We start from the raw sequence: 27,893 nt of genomic DNA on the forward strand, positions 1-27,893 counted from the left end.
CTAGGAACAGAGAATTTTTATATGAAACTTACCTCTTGGAATGGATTCTTATTTCTGGGAACTGAGCTGTAATAAAGAAAAACCGTACTGAAAATTTCACCCATGGCTTTTATTATGAATAAAATAGGTATGGGAAATACACACACATGCACTATTAGATAAGTATTTACCATTCTACCTCCTTCACTTCCTTAGAGGGGTGGGTCCTTTAATTTTGCAGAGCCAGGTAGTGACCTGGGTTTCATAGGAAGAAGCTAGAAGAGGGAAGTATCTCAGAGTCTAAAAGGAAATGGGTCAACCTATTACTTTAAAATAAAATTCTAGGCCGGGCGTGGTGGCTCAAGCCTGTAATCCCAGCACTTTGGGAGGCCGAGACGGGCAGATCACGAAGTCAGGAGATCGAGACCATCCTGGCTAACCCGGTGAAACCCCGTCTCTACTAAAAAATACAAAAAAAACTAGCTGGGCGAGGTGGCGGGCGCCTGTAGTCCCAGCTCCTTGGGAGGCTGAGGCAGGAGAATGGCGTAAACCCGGGAGGCGGAACTTGCAGTGAGCTGAGATCTGGCCACTGCACTCCAGCCTGGGTGACAGAGCAAGACTCCGTCACAAAAAAAAAAAAAAAAATTCTACATGAGCAGCAGCTCCCATGAGGAGAAGTGTAAGTCTCGGTATGTGGTGAATGGATAAGGCATATATTTTATGCGGTAAATTTTTACCACACTCAGTATTATATATAGTTTGTGGATATCTACATTTGTGGAAAAACTGTATAAATACATGTATGGGAAGAATAACAACTCAGGAAGCAAACGGGGAAGGGAAGGAGGGATCTGAATTTTGCTGTAGCTTATTTATTAAAGATCTCTTAGACACCAAAGTATTATAAAAATATACATAATAACGACATTTTTCAAAGCTTGTGCGAGTCTAGACTTACATTTAAGTGCTAAAACAGGCTGTACAACATGACTTAAAAGGACAACTTAGATTTTTCCCAAAAGTAATTTTTGAAAATCTCAACTGAGAAAAGAGGGCTATTATAACTTTCCTTAATTGTTCAGAGGCTGATGACACACTTCTATAATCTTTTCCTTATTTCTATGGCCTGTCTGAATATTCCACAGAAGAAGCTACAAGTCCACCTGACTGAAATGCCTCTTCAGTGTTTCAGTTCCTTAAAGAGTAGACATGGATGAGGACAGATAAGACTTGTAGAATAGTATTACTAGTTATTAATCACCAAGATTTAACTGTGATGGGATAGCTCAGGAGAAGGCTCTGTTAAAAATGAAACTCTAAGCTTATCTGTCTTATCAATGCTAATATTCTTCTTCATTACCATGCATAAACTACATTAAGGATTAAACATTTCTCAGTAAATTTTCAAGAAGCCAAGTATCCCTTGATATCCATGAAGGACTGGTTCCCGGAACCCTCATAGACACCAAAGTCCACAGATGCTCAAGTACCTTATGTAAAATGGTGTAGTGTTTGCATATAACCTATGCACATCTTCCCATATACTTTAAATAATCTCCAGATTACTTATAATACCTAATACAATGTAAATGCTATGTAAACAGTATAACAAACTATATAGTTTACATTGTATTAGGTATTGCTTAGAGAACAAACACAAGAAAAAAAAGTCTGTACATGCTCAGTATAGATACAATCATCCGTTTTTCCCCCCAAATATTTTCGAACCCTGGTTGGTTGAATCCATGGATGAGGAACCCCTGCATATTGAGGGCTAACTGTGTATCTACTTGATAGCTAAATGCAAGGAAGGAAAAAAACGTAAGCTGGAGAATCATCAATATAGGAAAAAGTTGCTAATCTACTGTTGTAAAGTGTGCAACCAGTGGTTTTTAGTATATTTAGAGTTGTACAACCATCACTGTCTAATTTCAGAACATTTTTATCACCCCTAGAAGAAGTCCTGTACCCATTAGTAGTCAATCCTCATCCCCCTTTCCGTAATCCATTCTTTATCAAATTCTCTCTTGCCAACAGCAGCTGCTATTGGCAGTTCTTACGCAATTTTGCTTGTTATTTCTGGTAAATTCAGAAAAGGGAATAAGATTTCAAGTTATCAAACAATTTAATCTAGTGACTAGATTATTTTCACACCATCTACAAAGATGTGAAAGCTTGGGATAGAGCAAATGTAAAGTTCTGAAGATCCCAAACATAAGGAAGAGGCAAGAAACTAGCTTCACTAGCTTCATCTACAGACAAATCATTCCAAGGCAGTTATTCCCGGCTCCCCACCCCCAATTCTGCCTATTCTTTTTCTGTATCTCGTAGGCTATTTGTCATACCACCGCTAATTAAATCATGAAAAATAATATCCATAAGGATATCTTACCATCCAATGTCTATGATAAAATGCAGAATTTATTTATAGAATGTTTCATTGACACAAGGTGTTATATAGCAATGGTTCCCAGAGACTTTCATTTTATGGACCAGTTAAATAAAAAACAACCAAACAACTGCTATCCAATATAAAGCTCCTATTTTTTTCAATTGGTCCAATAAGAATATTCATTTAAAAACACATGTTATCCAAATTTCCCTCACCCACAATTAGTTTCTAGTACCGCCACAATTTCATAAAAACACCAGTAAACATCTGAATGGATTTGTGTGTGTGTGTATGTGGAAGGAAAAACATCTAAATGCTAAGTATCATTACCAGAGATATTTCTGGATAATGAGATTATACATACTGTTTCCTTATGAGTTTTCCATATAGTTTGGATTTTTAATAATAAGTAGTACTATATAATAAAAAAATCAATTATTTCCATTCTTGAGGGGAAAAAATCCATAACAAGTTAAACAAGACAAAAGCTGCTTACCTGTCATTGCCCCGCAGCATTTTGGGATCAAAATATCTATAGTCATCAGTTTCCTATTAAAAAAATAGAACTTTACCATGACTGTGGAATTTCTCTTTAGAAGGTCAGTTTGGCTTAGAGTATCCTATTTTAATGAATCTATCCATTTTGTAGAATGTATAACAACCACCCCTAATACTTAATGAACACTTACTATGTGCTAACTTTTATTCTAAGTGCTTAGGTGAAATTACTCAATCCCAATAATGGTCTATCAGGTCGTTACTGTTACCTTCATTTTTCAGATTGGCAGTTTGGGGTACAGAAAAGTTACGTAACTTTATAAAGTTACATGGTTAGTAAGTATGGGAACTACAGGATTTGAACCCAGGCAGTCTAGTTTCAATGCCCAAGTTCTTAATTACCATGCCAGAGAAACTAATTCTCTTCTAGAGTGCTGATAGTCCTATCAAAACCTGATTCATGACAAATACGCTACACATGTTGCTACTATTTAGTCCTGTACCCAATGGTGGACATTGCTAATCAATCATAGCACTCTCAGTAAACCCAAACACAGTGTAAGGATCCTTCAACACTTTGCTTCAAGAAACCACAACCAGCCAGACTTAAAAGGCAAGATAACCTATCTCATATCTTGCCTTAATTTTAATTTATTCAATTAAGAAATGAAAGGAAAACATTTAATAAATGAACTGATAAAAATGCATCTAGAATTAGGTTACGGCATTTTAAATGGATACAATCGATTATCTGTCAGGTCTAAATTAGTATACTTTGCTAATCTCTTTAGCATTTTGCTAATCTCTTCATTGCTTCCAAATCAATTTGTCCATCTGGGAAGAGGGGAAGGATAAGAATGCAGGCAACCGCCTCACCTAGCAGAAGAAGAAATGCTTTCAAAACAGAAAAAGTTCCTTTTTCCTAGTTAAGTAAAAAAATGTCCATCTGCAATAATATGCCTTGAGTTATAAAGTCAAAGTCAAGGGAACTCATCAATGAACTTTCATAGCTTGGAGAAGCATTTCAGTAAGATCCACAAGGTAGCCATCCACGTGTTTATGACAGAGAATGTGGAAGGAATGTGTATGTTGGAATGGGCACCAGGCAGGAACATAGCAGTAGTAGGTTTCTGGTTCCAATTCTGCTACTAAAAGTAGTGTGACTTGGGAAGTCACAACATTTCTTGGTTGCCTCTCCTCCACTGTTAAGATGACTTACGTTTCTTTAACTCTCTAAGTTCTGGGATTCCATGAAGGGAATGCTTCTTGCCCTAATTGATACAGCATAATGGTAAAAAACTTGGCCTTTAGTTAAAATCTTAAGTCTGCCATTTACTAGCTGTGTGTCCTTGGGCAAGTTAGTTGACTTCATTGCACTACAGTGTCCTCATGTATAAAATGAGAACGATAATACTAGTACTTAGAAAGTTCTAGTGAGGATTAGGTGAGATAATAGGTGAAAAATGCGTTTTTGTTTTTTTTTTTTTGAGGCAGAGTCTTGCTCTGTCACTCAGGCTGGAGTGCAGTGGTGTGATCTTGGCTTACTGCAAACTCTGCCTCCAGGGTTCAAGCAATTCTCCTGCCTCAGCCTCCAGAGTAGCTGGGATTACAGGTGTGTGCCACCATGCCCCACTAATATTTCATAGAGACGGGGTTTCACCATGTTGGCCAGGCTGGTTTTGAACTCCTGACCTCAAGTGATCCGCCCGCTTCGGCCTCCCAAAGTCCTAGGATTACAGGTGTGAGCCACCGAAAAATGCTTTGAATGACTTCTGGAACATGATAAGTACTCAATAAATGTTAGCTATTATTTTTATTATTACTGTCATTATTTTTCATCTCAACTTCAAGATTAGGGTCAGTAACAAAATATCACACTTTTTTTTTTCTTTTTTTTTGAGACAGGGTCTCACTCTGTCACCCAGGATGGAGTGCAGTGGCACAATCTTGGCACAATGCAGCCTCAACCTCCTAAGCTCAAGTGATCCTCCCACCTCAGCCTTCCAAGTAGCTGGGACTACAGGTGCACATCACCACACCAGGCTAATTTTTTGTAGAGACGGGGCCCTACAAAATTCACCATGTGGCCCAGGCTGGTCTCAAACTTCTGAGCTGAAGTGATCTGCCAGCCTTGGCCACCTAAAGTGCTGGTATTACAGGCATAAGCAACCATGCCTGGACAATATCAAAATTTCTTAACCCAATATCAAAATTTCTTAACCCCCCTGTGTATTTGACACCTGTCTAAATTTTTGCATTTACTTATATTTTTAATCTTTATAGTTGCTTGGCATAATATCTTGTGGAAGTTTATTGCCTATTAGGAAGCAGTATTCTCTAAATCAATTAGTCATAAACGTATACCTCTCTTAGGCTTTTCAGGAAGAACCTTTTCTTCATGTATTCTAGCATGTAGTGACAAAGTCTATTACTATTTCATTGTATACCACTTTATCTGTATTGATTCTCAGATGGAAGAATCCAATCCTTTTTAGCTTATTATAAACGACTCTCCCATTCCTTTCATAATACTAACTGCCCTTTTGAGATGTTTTATTACACTGTATCTTTGTTTTCACACCAGTGAATTTTAAAATTTGTTTTTGTTAGTTTCTTCTGTTATTACAGTCATGTTCTGACAATTACAAAAAATGTCACACTTGTCTGAAGATTCTGTTCTCATTTTTTCTTAGGATTGGAATCCTAAGCCTCACTGCCAAGTCTATAGGGATTTAGATCAACTCAAACCAGGGTTTTGATGTGGGTAGATCATGCTGCCTGTTTTTGATTCCAGATTCTTGTGGTAATAACCCCCTTTTGGTTTTGACAGTAACAGGATGGGATGTTTTATGAAACAGATTGTGATGATTTTTACATTCTTTTTCGAATTACAGATAGCTTAGAAACCCATTCTTTAAGTCAATGCTAACGATATTGACCCATTTGTCTATTCACCCAATGATTTCATTGTCAATTTACTTATTCAGCCCAAAATAATTTAGTGCCCTGTAAACATATGCACTTAACATTTTTACTATGCACTGCTTTCCTAATTTAACTTTTATAAAATTAAATTGGTTTGGTACTCTTTATACTACATCAACAAATGCTCAGTGGTTCTTTTTTCATTTACAGAAATTTGTTCCTTAGGATATATTTCACATTTAATTATACAAATAGAATATAATATACATGACATTTGAATGAGAGCTGGCCAGAATGGGTATAGCAGCTGAGAAACCAATTCCCAGAATCTGTGATAATGGCTAAAAAAGACTTCTTGAGAACATGGACTCTTCCTTTCTCTCATGTATTCTGCTGTGACTAGGCTCACAAGGAACTCAATCTGATTTTATCCTCTTTCATACTAGTCAGTTTGATATATTCAGGAATTTACACAAAGTATGTTATATGGTACTCACAGGGTTTGACTTCATCTCCATAAGATTGTCCAAAATACGAGTAACAGGTAGATTCTGTGGAAAAGTATTTTGTTAAATATTAGAACGTCAAACCAAAACCACCTGATCATTCTACAGTTAAGTATGCTTACCTTTCAATTAAACACATTCTAAGATTAGTCTGTGAATGCTAAAAGTGATGTCAAAGATGTAAATACTCTTGGTACTACTCAAGTTTCCATAGGAAAATATAATTCTAAGTAAAAATGCTTCTTTAAATGTGTAGGTATATTCAGGTTTTAGTACAAATACATGTTTGGGCTTTTTACTTTGTTGGGTGTTTGCTTTTAATACTAGTAACTGCAAGCTTTTGTTTTGATCAAAGAAGAATCCCCCTCCCCACCTTTTTTTTAATGTTTAATTTTTGAGATGCAGCCTAGCTGTCACCCAAGCTGGAGTGCAGTGGCACAATCTCGGCTCACTGCAGCCTCTGCCTCCTGGGTTCAAGCTATCTGCCTGCCTCAGCCTCCCAAGTAGCTGGGAATACAGGCTCATGCCGCCATGCCTGGCTAATTTTTATATTTTTAGTAGAGACAGGGTTTCACCATGTTGGCCAGGTTGGTCTCAAACTCCTGACATTAGGTGATCCACCCACCTCAGCTTCCCAAAATGCTGGGATTACAGGCGTGACCCACCATGCATGGCCAGAATCCCATTGTATTTTTTTCATTTCCTCTCTGTGGATTATAAAAGTTTTCTTTAAAAATAAAGTAACTTTTAAAGTTCGTGCACATGTATGATACTAAATGATGTAAGAGTTCATTCATTTCTAATAAAAAGGTATTTTTTTGTACTTTGGAAAATGGGGATATGGATACACGAACAACTTTATTGACCATTTTTATTTTGCCTGGGATAAATTCCAAGTTTTCAGTGTTGTACTGCATCATCTTACAGAACAGATTCCACTTTGAACATGAAATGTCCAACACAGGTGCTGGCAAAAGGTTGTCTCCTGACTTGTTTACAGGCTGTGGCATAAAAAATACTGTTACATTTCAGTCTGAGAAGTTTTATTATTTTGAACATAAGTCAAATTTAGAAAATTTAGTAGGTGACTATTAAGTTTATTCAAAGTGCATTCCTAATGAAGTGTTATTCTGTTCATTTTGAACTGATATTTCCTTTGTGAATTGTACAGGATGTTCTGAAGAGAACAGTCTTGTATCTCTTGTACTTTATGTATTTCAGAGACTTCATATGACAAAAACATTCAATCTGATTGTTTATAGATCAGATTAAAATCTATAGATAACATATTACTATTATATAAGGATTTTCTGTTTTCTTAGATCATAAAACATTTTATTGTAATTAAAATGGACTGTCACTAAGGATACTGCTACCTTCCCTAGACTGGTAAAGTAAAAACCTTTTAAGATGGTCTCAGGCAAGTAAAATTAAAATTAAAGCTCTTTCATTACTCTCTGATATTTGTGTTGGCTAGGTACTTTCAAATATAAATACAAGCATCAAATGTTCAAGCTGTCTGAATATACTTCCTGAATACTATTTAGATTTTTTTTTTTTTAAAAAAGGTGGCTCAAAATTTTACCTTTTAAGTTTTGTTTCAAATAAAATTGAGTCTGTTCACTTAAGAGTGACTCTAAACCAATTTCTCTAAAGAGTAAGCAGGTGCAGATTTAAATGTGCTTTAAATAAAGATTTTAAAATGCTTTATCCAAAGGAGAAAAACTATAGTTATGTATTCCAAGTAATACCAACAACAGATATGAAGTACTTTGCAAAACATAACGAGAATAATTTAAAAATTCTAGAACAAAAGAACATTATAAATTGTTTTGTAAAATTTTACTAAACTTGACAACTTTATATCAATTTCTCTATTTACACTGAATTCTGTGTTTAGCTTCCTGCATTGTACTCTTAGATATATACAATGGAGGAAAATTTAGAAAAGATTATATGTAATAATAAACCATAAGGGTCATATTATTTTTATATTTGTGAAAATAACTGGAAGTTTGAATATTCCTACCAATATTCCATGATAAATCTTTAATTAGTATAAAATGAGATTTTCCTAAGGATACAATTAAATTTTACTTTATGTTTTATAGTTCTGCTATATCTGAAGACAAGTCTGCCAAATAGGTCATTAAGTAACATGAGAAAAATTTCTTTCCAGCAAAGTTGTTCAAAAATTAAAGAGCCCAGAGACAAGTCTTTCTTATGTTTTTGTCTGGTTTTTACAACCAAATAACACATCAAAATCATCTACCACTTCTATACAATACAATATTCACATACTCCAATGGTTTTAAAAAATACATAATGTCTTTAAAATGGAAAGAGTACTTCAGGAAACAACTTTTGAGATCTGTCACCAGCTAATGCTCTAGCTAGCCTCCATTCTTTGCCTAAAGGCCTGAATTGACTTAATCATTAACAAAAATCAATTATATATTTAGAATAATTTACATACCAGGTTAATCAAGTTTTACTGGTTAAGAAAACTGGATTTTAGCAGCTAACGTACCAGCATATGGAAAACATCCAAACAAAACCATACAATATTCTTTGCTCAACAAACATTGTGTTATCTTATGTGTCTTTACAAACATAAAAAGTCTGTGTGCTTCAGTAAAAGGGGGATAAACAAAATTTTATCAAATGAAAAACTCAATTGTTTTAAGAATTCCCAAGCATATTTTGTTCTTAAAAATTGTTGTTTAGAAATAAAATGGAAAACATTATTGTATAGTTTACAACTAAATTTTTATTAGAAAACTATTATAGATATAGATTTGAGAGACAGAGTCCTATACACAGGAATATCCTAAATTAAAGTTCTTCAAATTTCAAATACATGAACTAGAAACTATCTGAAAAAACACAGTGAGAAATCTAAATCCTAAGTCATTTTATGACTTTAGTCATGTTTTATGATTTTAGTCACTGGAAAAGCTTAGGTAAAAACAATGTTAACTTTATTTCTGATGGTGTATTACAAAACAAAATAAAATATGCACAGAAACTCAAAGACAACTGAGAAATATAATATAGTTCTATAACCAAAATAAGGAAGTTTTTTTTCCTTTGAGTTCTCCTAGAATTAGCCACTTGTTGACCTATATTGACAACTGATCTATGGTGACTATTTCTAACTTTCCCCTTGCAGCCCTCGGCTTCAGATGATGCTCTGATGTCGAAGCTGGCAGTGGGGATGGGACAAGAGTTGCTACTGTCTTGACTACCTGGAGAATGAAAAAGCCCGATGTGGACCTCCTGTAAGAGGATGCTTATCTTGAAGGCAGTTATTAGCCAAGTAAAGAATTAGATGGCGTGTGTGGACACTGGAAACACTGGAGATGAGAGATGTATCAATGATAGAAGGGTGGAAAGTTGCCAGTGAAGTGAAGCTAGAAGGAGAGAAAATAAGATGGGCTGTCTCCAAAACTTAAAATTATAAACCAGACTGGGATCTACAGAGTGTATCTAACACCCTTATCTTACAGATGAGTTTACAAAATCATCTCATGTTCATGGCAATATAATAAATAAAACGAGATTATGTGAACTCACTAAGACACATCTATCCCTCAATAAATAAAACGAGATTATGTGAACTCACTAAGACATATCTATCCCTCTATCACCTAGTTTCCACAATTATTAACTTGTGGCAAATCTTATTTCACCTATACTGTCACCTACTACCCATTCCCCTATGTTGTTTTAAAGTAAGTCTCCAATGTACAATCATTTTAGCCATAAATATTTCAGTACACATATCCAAAATATAAAAACTCTTAGAAAACCCATAACACTATTACCACTCCTAAAATACTTTAATAATTAAAGTATTTATAATTTATAATATTACATAATTAGCAGTGATTTATTCTCTTCTGCCGATTTATTGAGGTATGACTGACAAATTGTATATATTTTGAGTGTACAACATGATGTTTTGATATATGTATTTCTTATGAAATAATTACTACACAACTTGATATCCAGTCACTGTTGTATAAATTATCATCCATCTCCCAGGCTCAAGTGATCCTCCCACCTCAGCCTCCCAAGCATGTGCCACCATGCTCAGGTAATTTTTTTGTATTTTTTGTAGAGACGGACTTTTGCCACGTTACCCAGGATGGTCTTGAATGCCTGGGCTCAAGCAATCTGCCTGCCTTGGCCTCCCAAAGTGCTGGGATTACAGGTGTGAGCCACCGTGCCCAACATATACAATCATGTTTTATAGTTTTCTTGTTCAAATCATAATCTTAAGGGCCAAACATTGCAAATGTATATTTTAAATCTTTTTTTAATCTATGGATTTTCACTGCTTGTAATTTATATGGTGTTCATTTTTAAAGGAGGGATTATTTTTGCAAACAGGCCAAATAAAGTAAAACAGAAGCCTAAAATTATGCAACTGTATGCTACATTATTCATCTTCACATTCTTGTACAATTATCCTCACCCAGATTCCAAATCTGTGAATAACATTCAACTGATTTTATGTGATAGTTGATACTTGTGATGCACAAAACTTATGCTGCCCATAAAACAAGGTATAAAAAGCTCTTATAAGTGACCTAGAAAACTGGATGTAGCTAATCCTATTCTGTCTAATTTATTTACAGTTTAAACTGTTTATTCAAAGATCCAAAACAATATTGAGAGATTTAAGAGGCATAAATTACTCATAATAGTCTAAGAGTTCATGAAACAGAACTGATCTTCAGCAGTGTCTTCTTTGATACCTCTTACCTCTCAGTTCCCAAACTGCCCAAGACCTCCCACCACAGTACCTCTAAATTTTAGAATATAAGGGTAATAGAGCTTTAACATGGACTTCTCTGAGTTTACATGTTTCGAGAGACTCCTTACTCGAGGATAATTTGGTAATATTTATTAAGAACAATTAGAAATGTCTACACTCTTGATTCTAGATTTCAATCTTAGCAATTTGTCAAATGGGCAGAAGTAACCAGAGATGATGATGTACCCAGAAAAAAACTAACATTTAAAGCTTAGATAAGCCTAAATATTTGTCTTTCAGTACCATCCATTTTTTCTCTTTTTAAAGAGCAACAAAAAAAGACTACACTGAACTATGTTGTATGACTATTATTTTTACCTGAAGATAGTGCAAAAAGAACCATTCCTACCCCCTGTCAATACCTATTTCCTCTAATTCTGAACTTTTTTTTTTTTTTTTTTAATGGCATAGCTCTTCTGGTAGTGGTGGCAAAAATATAGAGATGGGGTGACCACTGATCATTTCAAATTTTACTTTTGCAAGTGAGAAACTGCCTATGTCAAAGCGGTATGTTATTTGCAATATTAAAAAAAAACCAGAGATACAAGATCACAAAGAATTGTTTTTATATTTTATGCACTCCAAATAAAATAAACTTTTGTGTTAGCACAATAAAATATTTAAGAATTGACCAATTTAGATGTCTCTTGCAGGTATCATAGGGGATATATACCATGTGACTCTAAGGTAATAAGTTCAAAAACCATGATTATTCTAAAGCTTAAAGTCTGTAACTTCTAAATACTATTGAGTTATATGTTATAAGAAATACTTTGTTTAGGGAAATCTTACTATTGGGATTTACTTCTAACAGTGACATGTGAAGAAAAATATGTAATTCTCCTTAAAAATAAACTACATATGGTTATGTAATAGCCAGTCTATCTAGCAAAAGGCAGACATTACCATAGAAGTTGGAGGTCCCCCTTTGTCTCATAAAACAAAATCATTTTGTCCACAGTTGACGATAAATAAGAACGGGCACAGGCTAAGCCATAAAGTATAGCATAGTTGTCTCTAATGTTTCCAAACTTCCTATTGTGCCTTTCCACATAGTCTAAGAGGGTGAAGATAAGCTGATTCTGGGCAGTACTGTGAACGAGTAAGAAGAAGTAGATTAAGTATTTGGTAGAATGAGAGGGACTGACAATAATTTCTAAAAGGGATAATGAGGCCAGACACAGTGGCTCGTACCTGTAATCCCAGCACTTGAGAGGCTGAGGTGTGAGGATCACTTGAGCCCCAGGAGTTCAAGACCTGCCTGGGTGACATAGCGAAACCCCATCTCTACAAAATATACAAAGGTTAGCCAGGTGTGGTGGTGCGTGCCTGTAGTTCCAGCTAGCACCACTGCACTCCAGCCTGGGCAAGAGAGCAAGACCGTGTCTCAGAAAAAAAGAAAAAGAAAAAAATAACTTATTAAACCACAAATAAATATTATGTATATAAAATACCACCAGTAAACATTATAATAAAGAAACACGTGGAGGAAAGAAAAGGTTTTGTTTTCTGAATACAGGTAAAAAAACAACATTCACATCTGAATAACTGATTCTTTTGATTTGGCCTTTAAAACCCTTCTCATTGCAAACTGAGTTTCTGTGTAAAACATTATGTCAGTTTTGCCTTAAAATATTCTAGTAAAAGTAAATAAAAAACACAAATGGGATAGATGAAACAAGAATGGATACTGACTTAATTGAAGGATTCAGGAGAATTTGATAATGCATATTTGAAAATTTCCAAAAATAAAAGTAAAAAACAAATCTTTTGAAAAGATACCAAATAAATTAATGACTGAAGCAGAATATCTATATATTACAATAGAAAAATCACAAAAACAAAAAAGTCATTTAAAAGTGTCCTATATACAAAATGAAGGACTAAAAGAAAGAAAATGTGAAATCGAGGTACAATTTTATTATCCCCAAATATAAATTCTATTTAAACTATTTTGTTTAGTCCAATTTACATAGGACTTTAGATGTTAAGTTCATTAGCTTATTAATATTCTGATTATATGTTAAAATAAACGATACTCATTATGTAGCAGTTCACTATTCTAAATATGTTAGGTTCATTCTTTCAATTAACGTACTTTCAACAACCTGATGGTAAAGACAAATCAAAATGTAAGTGAAGTCTAAATCCAAATCCAAATTTTTTTAAAAAGTATAAAATTACAGAGCTCTGAGCCACACATGTAAAAATACCTCAGAGTCTTAAACACACTAATAAAGAACTCCTTGGAACAGAAAACCAAATACCGCATGGGAGCTCAACAATGAGAATACATGGACACAGGGAGAGGAACAACACACACCGGGGCCTGTCAAGGGTGGGGGAAGAGCAACAGGGAAGAGAGCTAATGGATGCTGGGCTTAATACCTAGGTGATGGGTTGATCTGTGCAGCAAACCACCATGGCACACGTTTACCTATGTAACAAACCTGCACATCCTGCACATGTACCCCAGAACTTAAAAAGAACTCCTTGATTTTATGATTCCTATTTATTACCTGAATAAATCCAGAAGTTGCTTTACCTGAGCAGTTAGCCTGTCAACATTTATGTTTAAAAGTTACCAGTAGGTTTTTTTTTTTTTTTTTTATTATACTTTAAGTTCTAGGGTACATGTGCATAACATGCAGGTTTCTTACATATGTATATATGTGCCATGTTGGTGTGCTGCACCCATCAACTCGTCAGCACCCATCAATTCATCATTTATATCAGGTATAACTCCCCAATGCAATCCCTCCCCCCTCCCCATGATAGGCCCCATTGTGTGATGTTCCCCTTCCCGAGTCCAAGTGAGCTCATTGTTCAGTTCCCACCTATGAGTGAGAACATGCGGTGTTTGGTTTTCTCTTCTTGTGATAGTTTGCTAAGAATGATGGTTTCCAGCTGCATCCATGTCCCTACAAAGGACGCAAACTCATCTTTTTTTATGGCTGCATAGTATTCCATGGTGTATATGTGCCACATTTTCTTAATCCAGTCTGTCACTGATGGACATTTGGGTTGATTCCAAGTCTTTGCTATTGTGAATAGTGCCGCCATAAACATACGTGTGCAGGTGTCTTTGTAGTAGCATAATTTATAATCCTTTGGGTATATACCCAGTAGTGGGATGGCTGGGTCATATGGTACATCTAGTTCTAGGTCCTTGAGGAATCGCCATACTGTTTTCCATAATGGTTGAACTAGTTTACAATCCCACCAACAGTGTAAAAGTGTTCCTATTTCTCCACATCCTCTCCAACACCTGTTGTTTCCTGATTTTTTAATGATTGCCATTCTAACTGGTGTGAGATGGTATCTCATTGTGGTTTTGATTTGCATTTCTCTGATGGCGAGTGATGATGAGCATTTTTTCATGTGTCTGTTGGCTGTATGAATGTCTTCTTTTGAGAAATGTCTGTTCATATCCTTTACCAGTATGTTTTCTAACAACCGTACTTACTTGCTGTTTCAAAACCAGGTTCTTCACTCCTTCCATCACAAACTGTGATCCTGTATTCATGACTCGTGATAAGAGACTAGGTGGGGGCAAAAGAGAAGGATCATTCTAAGTACAAAGTGCCTCTCCAATCTGTCACAGATAAAATATTTACCTGATTACACACCACATGCTGATGATGCTTGCTGTACCTACCACCTTTGTTTTCACTAAACAGAAGGGTCTTGAGAATTTCTGCTGCCATGGGTATCACTGCTGCAATTTTATTTAACAATAAAATAGTAATTAAAATACTCTGATTAGTCAATAATTATTAAAAAATATAAAAATAAAGAGCTGCCCTCAAAATATACATATTAATTTCCTAGTCTTAGCTATAGTTTTTTTTGCAAGTTAGAATTTAAAGAGAATTCCTTGCCTTCCTGATTGTCTCATGCTAAAAAAAAAAAAACAATTTAAAGCTAGTAACTTGGACAACTTGCTTTAGAAGTTCAAACCACAAGAACATATTGAAAATATATATGCCAGTAAGTACTATGAGTAAGTCAAACATTACTGTATTCTCTTATATCAGGAGCTGGATCCAATCCTACATTGTATATTGTCTCTCCTCCCTATACATAAAATCTATCATATAAAAATGTGAAACAGAACAGACTTACTGAATTTTGCCTCAACTCTGAAGAATGTTGTCTACATTTTAAACAACAAAACACCAGTAAGTGGCTTGCCATTCTGGGTTTATATCTGTGGTTCAAACGGTCTCTCACATGGAATTAAAAGATGTTTTGTGAGACAGAATAGTAATCCTGCATTAAAATCTCAGAAGGCTAGGGACAGCTTTCAGATCACCCAAGAGTTTCTTATAACATATTCATCAAAATCCCAACTGCAAAATCATAAGAAATCTAATAGGCTTTAATGTTCAATAGGATTTTTAAGGGATGAAACTGAAAAGTCTATTTTATTAAATACATGGAAGTAATTTTCCAAAAATCTTTTCCTTTTCCTCGTCTTGCCTTACTCCACTCTGAAATGAAGAGATGGACAGGATGGAAATCTTTTCATTAACAGAAGCAAGAGAAAGTAATCCTTGTTGGAATGAATGGCCCTGGGTGATTCCTGTCACCAGGCAACTCTGCGGGGGTGTGCTAACCTGAGCAGCACTGTCTGAAGGTGAGGCCAGCTGGATTCCTTTTGCCAAGTACTTACAAGGCTGAGTGCTTTTGTTTTTGGAAATTGTTTCATTAAAACCAGTTACTCAGTGTGGGGCTAGGATAAACCTGTTCTCCTGTGGCTTCCTGCTTTTGTTTTAGCTCTAAAAAGTAAGGTAGGAATTGGAAACTGTACGGTACCAAAAAGAGTAGTCAGAATTACCCTGTTCAGTTTCTCTGAAAATCACACATACTCCACTGGGGTCTCTGGAGTAAGATGTCATACCTAGCCCTGAGGACTTCCTATCATTCAGCACTGCTTGAATCTATCCTGAAGCTAGGCCTAGCTGCAAGTCTATATTAGTTATCAACATTGATATTAAAATAGTTTTAACCTTCAAATGTTTTCTGAAAATGAAAAATATGTCATAATAACAAACAAGCATATGAATAAAAACCATTTGGAAGACAATATTTGTTGTAGAAAATTTGGAAAATAAAGAAAAGTACCCAAAAGACAAAAAACCATACCCCTTAAAATTACCCACTATTAACATTTAGGTGTATATCATTTCAGCTATGCAATTAAATGTATGTATGTGTATACTCATCCACACAGATACACACAGATGGATAAATGGATATATAGGGATGATATTGTAAAAAATGTCATCTAAGTTTCAGCTCATACCATGTAAAAGACATTAACTTACATTTTAAAGTGAGAATTTGAATGTGCCCAACACTAAAAAATGATGTTTGAGGTGATATACTAATTACCCTGATTGGATAATTACACATGGTATGTATTAGCAAACTGTACCTCATAAATATGAACAATTATTACATGCCAATGAAAAATAATTTAAAAAAACAGAAAAGAAAAAGGAGAACTTCAGTCATCTAAATGTCACCAAAGGTATGGTGACATTTTCCGCATTCAAAGTGTCAGACATTGTGTTTTTAAGGCATGAAAGTCTAAGGTTTTGAGTACAAAGATGCAACAGAATTATTAAAAATACTTACCCCATTGGTTTAGTGGTAGTGCTGCCATAGCTGGCAGGAGCTGAGGCCATCTTGGTAAAAGCCCTATAAAAGAAGGAAGTTGTACTTAAAAGTTAATTATTAGAGCTAACTCTGGGTGTCATGGTATTAAAATATCTATTGACTAACTTCTATGATGCAGACATATTCTGAAAAGAGAATTTTTAAACTAATATAACTGTACTACAATTAGTACTACAACACTGAATTATTATTATTATTTTTTGAGACAAGCTCTCACTCTGTCACCCAGGCTGGAATGCAGTGTTGCCATCATGGCCCAAATGCATTAGTTTTCCAAACTTCGTATTTTTCTTCATTTCTATGTGATTATTTAAATAAAAAGAACTGATATAGAGACTTGATAGCTTAAAAGAACAATCATATAATAATTTACTCTTTTTACTGTTTCCTACATTCTATGCTCCCTTGTTTCCAGGTACATGCCTTTGCTCATGCTGTCCTTTAGGAGTATATATTCACTACCTTATTCAATAGAAATTGTATATTTCCTTTTAAGACTAAGTTCAAAACCACTTTGTTAACACTTCTAACTCTACCACTCAATGATTTTTCCCTTTAGTTATATTCTACACCAGACTTTTATACTTAATTGCATGTATTATTTTCAACTCTTTCTAAACGTCCAGAATCTCTGTAACTAAACAATACGATGAAGGATGGGCAGAAAGATGGCATTTAGATGTGCTTTAAAAATATCTTTATTCTGAGAGTATTTTCATTGTAGAGAATCCAGAAAATATAAAATGCTTCCAGAAGAATCCTACCACTTTGAGGTAACCCCTGTTAAGATGTTGGTGTAGTCTTCTAATCTTAGGACACATGCCTATTTAACATATATGATTTAAAAACCAAAATTAGCATCATATTGTATATACTGTTTTATCACACATTTTAGTAGCACACCATAAACATTTTATGCCAATCAATATTCTTTCACAATGATTCTTATTTTAAATGCTTTGTAACTGGGAAAAAAAGAGTACCTAAAGAAAATTTTATAAGGGAAAAAAATGTAAATCACTAAGATGTGGTAGTAGAAATGCTAAAAATATTCAATCAATTTCAATCTTGACAAAATCTGCCAACAACAGAGAAATCTCAAACAAAACTTTCAGTTCAGAAAGGAGGATGTGAATCAGCAGTGGATTAGAATTTCTGCATTAACAACAACAACAAAAAAATAGTTTTCCACTAGAAACAATATCTAAACAACAAAGAAGGGTTAAATAAATAACAGTACATTTATATGGTTTAATATTAGGCAAACAGTAAATACTTCCATGAACTGGCATGACGAAAGCTATTAAGAACTAGAATACAAAACTGTATCTCTAAAAATGATTTCCCAGTTTTAAAAAATATCTGGCTGGGTGCAGTGGTGCACACCTGTAGTCCTAGCTACTAAGGAGGCTGAAATGGAAGGATCATGAGCCCAGGAGTGTGAGGTTACAGTGAGCTATGATTGTATCACTGCACTCCAGCCTGGGTGGCAGAGCAATACCTCGTCTCTAGAAAAAATATCTGTCATATATATAAAGAATGAAAGAATATACACTAATGTTTACTTGTACTGCAGACACGATGCCACAAGTAGAAAATTCCACATCTGACCTCGTGTCAGGTTGCAGTTCAAATGCACAACTTAAGAATATTGATAAAATTACCTTTAGGCTATGTATATGAGACAATAATCGACTTTTTTGTTTAGACTTGGGTCCCATCCCCAAATATCTCATTTTATATATATGCAAATATTCCAAAATCTGAAAAAATCCAAAATCCAAAACACTTCTGGTTGCAAGCATTTTGGATAAGGGGGATTCAACCTGTATTATAAAAATTAGGAAAGATAGTTTTCAGTTTTCCTTTTAAACAAAGGTTTGTTGTGTGTTTTTTTCTTATTACAAGAACACAGACAAAAGTAAGTTTCAGAAGTATAGATAATAAAAACACTCGTAATCTCACCACTCAAGAGATAACCACTGTTAACAGTTTGGTATAATTCTCTTGCTATGCTTATTTTTTTTATATAATTGTGATCAGAAGGCATATTTAATCCTTTCATCTTAAAAAATTATTTTAAAAACTATTTTGAAGGTAATACTTTTTGTAGAAAATTTGGAAAATAAAGAAAAGCACCCAAAAGGAAAAAAAATTCTACTACTTGGAATTATCTACTATTAACATTTAGTTGTATGTCATTTCAACTCTGTAATTACATGTTTGTATGTATATGCTTATATGAACACATACATATGGATAAAAAATGGATAAACAGGGATCATATTGTAAAAAATGTCATTTAAGTTTTGGCTCAAATGTGACTACCTACTAGATGCTTTCCCTGATCTCCTAAAGCAAATTTGGCTATCACCCCCAGCAGGTTAAAATCTTATCACTTAGGTTTTATTTCCTATGTCATTTAACATAGTTTAACATTATTCTGTTCATTTATTTGCTTATTTGTTAATTGTTTCCTCAACACAAATGTAAATTCACTGACAGCTGGGGCCTTGTTTATCATGCTCGCTATCAGGAAATATTTATCAAACAAATCAATAAAGAGTGTTATAATTTTTTTTTTTTTACTTTACAATATAACATGAGCACTTTCCAATGTCACTAAGTAAGCCTTCTGATTTTTAATGACTCGACTGTATTTATCTTACAGAAATGCCACAATTCACTTACTAATACTACTGCTAGACATTTAGATTGCTTTTAAAAATTTCATTATTACAGTTGTATCTAAAATCTTAGCTTCAATTATTTCTTTGGGATAAATCCTTAAGAGAAGTACTAGGTCAGAGCTATTTTTAAAGAACTCTTTATACTATCCAGAAAAATTCTGACAATTTATATTCCTAATAGCAGAGTATAAAATGCACACATGAATTTTCCTGTATCCTTGGCATGGTATTTTCTAAATGTTTGCATTATGTTAATTTGCCTTTCTTGGATTACTAGTCAAATTAAAATTTCCTCTTAATGCCTTGGAGACATTTGACTCCAGACATTTCAGTCTTTGACTTTCTCACCTTATCAGTAAAGACACTATAAAGCTTGCCCAGGAAAGAAAGGCATCACTGTTTTATGTAATTTTAAGTTGTAAACAGGGTGGGCCAGATAAGGAAATATTTATGCCACTGGATATATAAAACCACCAAGGCATTGTTCAGTTTTCTTATTAGCATTCCCATTTTCTTGGGAATGAAGCCTCAACTGTACTCCTTTAAATGACAGGAATTAAAGAAGAAAATAAAACTTACTTCCACTGTTTGATATATTGTAAAGGATTAAGGTTGCATCCTGCATCAGTTAAAGCTTTTTTATATTGCTCCAAATCAGCCTGAAATAAGAAAAGAACTATATGACAAAAAATTTTACTTTCATGAAAGATGTAATTTGATTAATTAAAAAGTAAGACCAAAGGCATGAGTTTAAATTCTTGGTACCCAAGTAGAGTGGAGTCACGTCTTAAATGAGTACCCACGTGAGCACCCAAGACAAGAAAATCGCATATAATGAAAATTACCTTTAAGAGGCTCCCAAATCACCTATAAAAGTACAGTATTTTAAAATTTCTCAGTAAGTCTAACAATGTTATTTTTTCCTTTACTGCTGGGATAGACTGCTTTTCTTTGGGACACGCACTAAATGATTTGGTTTGACCAAGAATATTTCAAAACCAGAAACACAAGGGGAATGATACCACCTGAGGGGAGCTGCAGATTTGGGTTTCTCATCTCATTTTCATTCTAGGGGTCCAGATTCATTAACTGGACAACAGGCGTCCTGCACTTCAAAAAAAAAATTTTTTTTTTCAACTCTTCCCTACTACTCATTTCCTGGTAAGTCTGGCTGAATTTGTGTAACTTAAAGGAGCCTATCTTAATGATCACTTACATTTATGAAAAGACATAATCCTTACCAAAAGTAAATAAAAATAACGTGGTTAAATTAAGGGAATACTGAATTAAGTTTTAGAATCATATATTCTTAAGAAAAATATTATAATTAAGCTATCAGAATCCCCTGAGATATATAGGTAAAACTCTGTTGATGAGAGAGATACTTTTTTTTTTTTTGAGATAGAGTTCCACTCTTATTGTCCAGGCTAGAGTGCAGTGGTGCAATCTTGGCTCACTGCAACCTCGGCCTTCCAGGTTCAAGGCATTCTCCTGCCTCAGCCTCCTGAGTAGCTGACATTACAGGTATGCACCACCACACTCAGCTAATTTTTGTATTTTTAGTAGAGATGGGGTTTCACCATGTTGGCCAGGCTGGTCTCAAACCCCTGACCTCAGGTAATCTTCCCACCTTGGCCTGAAAGAGATACTTAAAAAAAGAAAACCACACTTTCTTAAAAAATTAGAAGTGAAGCTTTGTGTTCCCAAGGTAAAGTAGAATGGCTGAGAGCAAACAGCAGGTTTAGTTTTGCTATTTTAATATGCCAAAGATTTTTGACCAACTGAAACCCTATCAATTTACCAGATATTAAAAAAAAAAAAATTGCTACTGGCAAAGGAATGGAGTTTAGAACAACCATATTCTAAACGTCATCTTGAGGTTCTTTTTTTTTTTTTTTTTTTGAGATGGAATCTTGCTCAGTGGCTGGATCTCAGCTCACTGCAAGCTCCGCCTCCCGGGTTCCCGCCATTCTCCTGCCTCAGCCTCCCGAGTAGCTGGGACTACAGGCACTCGCCACCTCACCCGGCTAGTTTTTTGTATTTTTTAGTAGAGACGGGGTTTCACGGTATTAGCCAGGATGGTCTCAACCTCCTGACCTCGTGATCCGCCCGTCTCGGCCTCCCAAAGTGCTGGGATTACAGGCTTGAGCCACCGCGCCCGGCCATCTTGAGGTTCTTATGCTTCTTGCTCATCCAGTAAAACAATACAGTTAACATTAGAGTCAATAGTCTCTAACCCAGTAAGAAGTCTGATACCAAAATCACCACTTTCTTTCATAGAATAGACTACATTTTCTATATTGGACATTAGTTTTAAAACAATCTTAAAATAAGGTTAACCTTTCAAAAAGCACAGCAAATCTGATTAACTTAGTTTAGAATATTTTCCAAAAATAAGAATTTTGGCCACTTAAATTCAGTTCACATTCCAACAACTTAAAAGTAGTCAGATGTTTCATGGGTAGTTTCCCCTGGTAACAATAAAAGTTGCTATAAAATACAGCAGTACATAGAAGCAGCTTTAACAAATTGTTTTTCTTTTATTTCTTTTCTTTTCTTTTATTTGAGATGGAGTATTGCTCTGTCACCTAGGCTGGAGTGCAGTAGCGTGATCTCAGCTCACTGCAACCTCTGCCTCCCAGGTTCAAGCTATTCTCCTGCCTCAGCCTCCCCAGTAGCTGGGATTACAGGTGCATGCCACCACACTTGGCTCATTTTTGTATTTTTAACAGAGACGGGGTTTTGCCATGTTGCCCAGACTGGTCTCAAACTCCTGAGCTCAAAGTGATCTGCCTGCCTCGGCCTCCCAAAGTGTTGGGATTACAGGTGTGAGTCACCATGCCTGGCCATTTTTCTTTTAAAGGAATAAAGTAGATATTTAGCTGCAGTGACTTGTACTTCTATTTTTAAAATCTGAATTGTAGTAGTCCACAAATAAGCATTCCCCTTCCTCCCAATAACTGAATAAAGGACATACCTCAGAAGGTGCTTGCTGTGTGCTTATATAATAGATAAGAAACAACCTCATTTTATCTTCTGGAGTTCCTGCTGCATAGGGGAAAAGAGGTTAAAAAAAGATTTTCGTAACTGTGGTTATTATGTATTATAGTCAACGCAAGTATGTTACATTTCAAGGCATATATAAATGTGACAAAACAAAACATGGCTCTTGATTTAACTGAGTTAAGGTAACAGGCACTATAATTACAACCATGTAAAATACAGATATAGGAAAGATTAAATGAGGTGGGATGAGAGGGCTGTGATTATGACAACATCTCTATTGTGTCTTCCAAATTGTGTATAATGTTGAGATTTCCCTTTTAGATATAAACTCATAATGAAAGGAAAGGATATAAGCAGGGTAATCATACAATTCCAAAACAGATACTTTTGAGGTAGCAAAAGGGGTGCCACTAACAATTACATAAGGACAACTGGTATGAAAGTGGGACTATCCTGGGAAACTAGATGTATGGTCACCCTAGGAACTGGGTTATAAAACTTTGCTGGCTAAACAAAATCAACTAGCTGAGCCTAAAGCCATATTTCTCAAATTGGGGGCCCCTAAATACACAGGTTTCTGAAGGCTTTTATATTACTATAAGAATGGGAAAACCATATATTTTTATTAAAAAAATTGTTATATCACATAGAATATATCTGCCTCAAATTTTAAGACAAAACATAAGATTTCAAACAAATATCTTGCTTGCAGTGCTCTGAGTTACTACTCTTACTACCGAAAGTCCAAGACTATCCAGAGAAACTTATTTATTGTCTGTTCTTCTATCACGTGCACTTCGGTGGAAATGTGATGAAGCACTGGTCTTGACAAAGAACAATATTCAGTTGCACTTTAAAGTGTATCCTAAGATGCAAGAACTCAGAATTGTTATATTTTATTATAGAATAAAAACTAGTTGATTTTTTTCAAAACATAATGACTGACAAGATACTTATTTTTTATATGATTTGGAACACTAACACTCATTCTCTAATTATCTGTACTTCCTGAATATGACAAAGAATGGTAAAATAAAGATCAAGTTCTCTAAAGTTCTCATGTCTACAAATAAATATTGTATTTGGGGTATTTTGAATATTAGATTATGAGACTCCAGGGCCTGTTAAATCCTAGGACAATACTGATATTTTTGTTTTAGCAGGTGATTAGCCTGATTCAGTACAGGCTAATGTTCTTACCAGCCTTCCGTAGGTTATTCTTTCATCATCGATTCTATTTTCAAAATCTTTCACAGTGCTATTGGGATCTGTCCCACCAACCAGTGGTCAGTCCGGGGACTGGGAGGTAGTCTTCTAACTCTTCCCCTCTCAGTCTTTGAAATGCTGTTTAGGATCAGCTTCATACATGTGCAGCTCAGGGGTGAACCCAGGAATTCATAAACAACTTTACGAGGTTACTTTCCTGAGCTCCTTCCTCTCCACAATCTCCCTGGTACTTTCCCATTTCCTTGGCCTTCCCTTTTTTGTGCCCCAGCTAGAGAGCTTTGGCTTTGGTCACCCTGCTTCATTGAGCACTTCTTGCCATAACTGCTCCAACTATGATCGACCAGCTACAGGACAAAGGGCAAAAGAGTAATGAGGCTTGTCCTACCCACTTGGGACCACAGATTCTAATATACGAGAGGAAGGTTCCCCTCCCTCAGTTTTCAGGGCCTGTGGGTCCCCGAGTTTGCATTCAGTATCTTCAGCATCTAGCATAGCCTTTTCTAATAGCAGATACTTACTTCACTTAAAGAAGGAACAGCTCCCACTCTTCTTCAAGGGGAAACATACTTTAAAACTGCTACAGTGTTAATAACTGCCTTAGAACATGTGCTAAGGTTTTAAAGATCAATCTGATGGTAAGGGCTGCAGAGCATACTGATGGTTATAATGACATAACCACAAGGAAACCAAACTGAAATTGTTAGCATGTGTCCTTTACAACTATGATTATTCTAAAGCCTGTAGCTACAGCCTGGAACCTCTTGTCACACGTACCTCTCTCCTTTGACTGCTACTTTAAAGTCAGAATTCCCTTACTGAGTAATCTGGTGTATTTTAGAGAAAAGTTTTAGGTACAGTTTGGAGAGCTTTTGTTCTCCCTGAAATTCTAAGAGTAAGATGCTGCCCCGCTGTACCATCACCCTCAAATGTCAAAGACATTCTCTAACACAGCCTCAGTAAAACAATTAGCAAAATGTGATATTAACACTGACACATTACATTGATGTGATACACTACATGATACATTCATTACCATTTAATCCTCAGATCCTATTTCAAGTTTTACCAATTATGTCTACAGTATATTTTATGGAAAAAGGATCAATTTCAGAATCACGTGCCACATACAGTTGTCATGCCTCTTTAGTCTTCTTCTGTATGAAACAGTTCCTCCATTTTTCCTTGACTTGCATGGCCTTGGTTACTTTTTAAGACTATAGGCTGGTTTCTTCCTAGAATATCACACAATTAAATTTTGTCTAATATTTCTTCATGATTAGATTAAGGTTATACCAAGGCAAGAATATCACAACAGTGATGCTGTGTTCTTTGCACTGAATCCTACTAGCCCTTTACCTCTCAGTCTTTCCTGAGCTCCTTCCTCTACACAATCTGCTTAGTACTTTCCCACTATTTTATGTCTCTTTACTGACGATGTTCACTGTGGTTACCTAATAAGATATTTATCAGGCTTCTCCACTGCACGGTTACTTTTTCTCCCTTAAGGCTAATGAGTATTTTGTGGGGAGGTATTCTGAAACTGCATAAATATCCTATGAAATTTCAATTTATTCATTTATTATGTCCACATGGACTCTTGGCATCCTCTTTTATCAGTGGGTTATAATATGTTATTATTTATTTTGATGCTCAAATTGTCATCTTCAAGTTGACTTCTGGGTTCTTTTGACAAGTTCTATTATTTTTGGAGTACCTTCCCTGCCTTCTGATACAACAAAAATGTTCCAGACTCATTTTGTACTTTTGCTCCCTGCCCCACTTCTGGAATCAGCCACCTCTCCAAGCAGTCCTAGTGGAAATTGTATTTATAAGCCAGCATCTTTACTAGTTGGGTATTGCAGGCCCTTTCAGTTAGCAGAGCTAGGGAATACATGAGTGTACACACCACCCCCGCTCCCACATACAATCTATATTTATTTCTGTATCTGAACAGATATACAGTGAAAACACTAAGTTCACACCAACACCTCTAATTCCAATCCAACACTACAGGGTTCATTCTAATTTTTTCCCTTTATATATCTATAAATTCCTTCTCTGACAATGGGAAATTGGGCTTTCTTTATATTACCCAATATATTTATCTAGCCAGTCGCCTGTATATAACAAATATCCCATCTCTGCTTCCATCCCCTTGCTGCATGGATGCTCTTCTTACTTCACTTGAGCTCTGATTTCCTGCAGTGGACCCATCCACATATCTAGACGTACTTCTCACCTCACCTAGGCCCAGGCTGGTTTGTTTCTGCGTGGGGGTAACCCTCCTCAATCTGTTAGGGTTCTCACACACCTTACTAGACTACTCCCACATGTGGACACTCTGCTTTCCTTTACTGAACTTTGACATCTAATGCCAGATTACTAATCCTCCCTTTATCCCATGAGTGGATGCCCTTAGCCATCTTGCTCAGGTTCCAACATCTTATTCTGGACCAAAGTGGCACTAGACTGCTACTTCGTATGAATGCCTTCCTTGTTCTATCCTACTTAGTATCTTTAGGGATAAATCGTTTGAGAAAGGGGAAAGGAAAAAGCAGACTGATTGCCTTTCTGTCAACATGCTTTTTTGTTTCACCTGTACTTGAAAGTTACTGTAAATAACAAGGAATAGCTCAGAAATGATGGACTTCATATAACTTGTTGAATTTCTTTCACTGTAAAATGCATATACCTTTAAAATGCTATGTTCTCACCACAAATCTAGCTTTCTAAAAGTGTGAGCAATACTTACGGCTTCTCAGATGTTTGTATAAATAGAATCTTTAATCATAAAACAGTCTGGACTTTTAAATTATTTTCTAATTTGGATTACAGTCTAAATTTCACACCAAAACTATAACTCAAAAACCATCATTATACAGCTTCAATAGCTTATACGCAAAATGGGTCCTAGGCTTTCCATTTGTTTTGGAAAAAGCTGAGATTTGAATTCAAAATTATTCTGAAATGATCTATAGGTCTCTAAAGTTTAGGGAATTTCAGAGTCTAAGACTCTATGTAGATCCCACAATCTTTATAATTAAAAGCCACAATTGGATTACATTAAAATGTTTTTGACTATTTTTGCCTGTGGTTTTTTTTTGGAGACAAGGTCTTGCTCTGCCACCCAGGCTGGAGTACAGTTGTGTGATCACCACTTACTCTAACATTGTACTCCTAGGCTCAAGGGATCCTCAGCCTCCCAAGTAGCTGGGACTACAGAGGCATGCCGTCCTGCCTGGCTAACTTTTTTCATTTTTTTGTGTGTATACGGGGTCTTGCTTTATTGCCTAGGCTGGTCTCAAACTTCTGGGCTCAAGCGATCCTCCTGCCTCAAGCTTCCAAAGTACTGGGATTATTAAGTGCACAGTTCAGTGGTAAAAAAGTTTTATATTTTTTTGTTCCCTCCATCCCCCCACCTCTCTCCCTTTCCTGGCCTCTGGTAACTCTATCATCATAAGATCTACTTTTTAAGCCTCCAAATGAGTGAGAACACGTGATATTTGTCTTTCTGTGCCTGGCTTACTTCACTTAACATACTGGCCTCCATAGATCGTATTTTCTAAGTACAAATAGTTATATTTTAAGAAAATCTAACATACAAATATTTAAAGCGATTGGCCATAGAGTTTCTTTAAAAGTAAATTCCCTAAACATGTAAAACAGAATTTAGTTTTAGATTCATCTTTTCAGGAAACTGAGGGTAGACCAAAGTAATTAGGAAGCGAATCACTTAGAGACACCTGCTTTGAATGTTATACCTTCAAATCTTCCTGGAACCGGTAGAAATTAAGCTTTACATATACCACCTTAAACAAATGAATATAAAAAGTACTTAAATACTATCAAATAAAAGTTCAACGAAATGAAATGCAAATCATTTTTCCACTATAGGAACTGCTAAGTTATAAAATTTTCCCAGAAAATAGCTCATTTAATTATCTTGATATTAGCACTGATTGTCAGAAAAACAACAATTCTATTCAGTTTACTCAATTGAAAATGCTGGTTTCATCAGATATGAAACTTATATTAGCCTCAAATTTTTGGTACCTACCATCAGGGTCTGATATTATATCTAGAAGAGATTTATCCAGAGTAGTTTTGCTCATTATTTTTTCTTCATATTCAAAATATACATCCAATTTTCTTGCCTGTTTCAA

At 35.4% G+C, this 27,893-nt stretch overlaps 1 protein-coding gene across 3 annotated transcripts in view; it reads right to left on the bottom strand.

The window, feature by feature from the left end:
- The window catches only part of SCFD1 (sec1 family domain containing 1), a 103,729-nt gene that overhangs the window by 12,019 nt on the left and 63,817 nt on the right, over nucleotides 1-27,893 (bottom strand). For all 3 annotated transcript variants that reach the window (XM_026455070.1, XM_026455072.1, XM_026455071.1), the window contains 8 exons: nucleotides 27,788-27,884; nucleotides 22,475-22,545; nucleotides 20,077-20,156; nucleotides 16,766-16,828; nucleotides 14,589-14,664; nucleotides 6,292-6,345; nucleotides 2,868-2,920; nucleotides 33-66 (listed from right to left, as the gene is read on the bottom strand). In XM_026455070.1, coding sequence (XP_026310855.1) covers nucleotides 33-66; nucleotides 2,868-2,920; nucleotides 6,292-6,345; nucleotides 14,589-14,664; nucleotides 16,766-16,828; nucleotides 20,077-20,156; nucleotides 22,475-22,545; nucleotides 27,788-27,884 — 528 coding nt within the window. The remainder of the gene's footprint in view (nucleotides 1-32; nucleotides 67-2,867; nucleotides 2,921-6,291; nucleotides 6,346-14,588; nucleotides 14,665-16,765; nucleotides 16,829-20,076; nucleotides 20,157-22,474; nucleotides 22,546-27,787; nucleotides 27,885-27,893) is intronic.

This window comes from Piliocolobus tephrosceles, chromosome 6 (genome assembly GCF_002776525.5).
Source record: "Piliocolobus tephrosceles isolate RC106 chromosome 6, ASM277652v3, whole genome shotgun sequence".
In the NCBI taxonomy this organism is placed as follows: Eukaryota; Metazoa; Chordata; class Mammalia; order Primates; family Cercopithecidae; genus Piliocolobus; species Piliocolobus tephrosceles.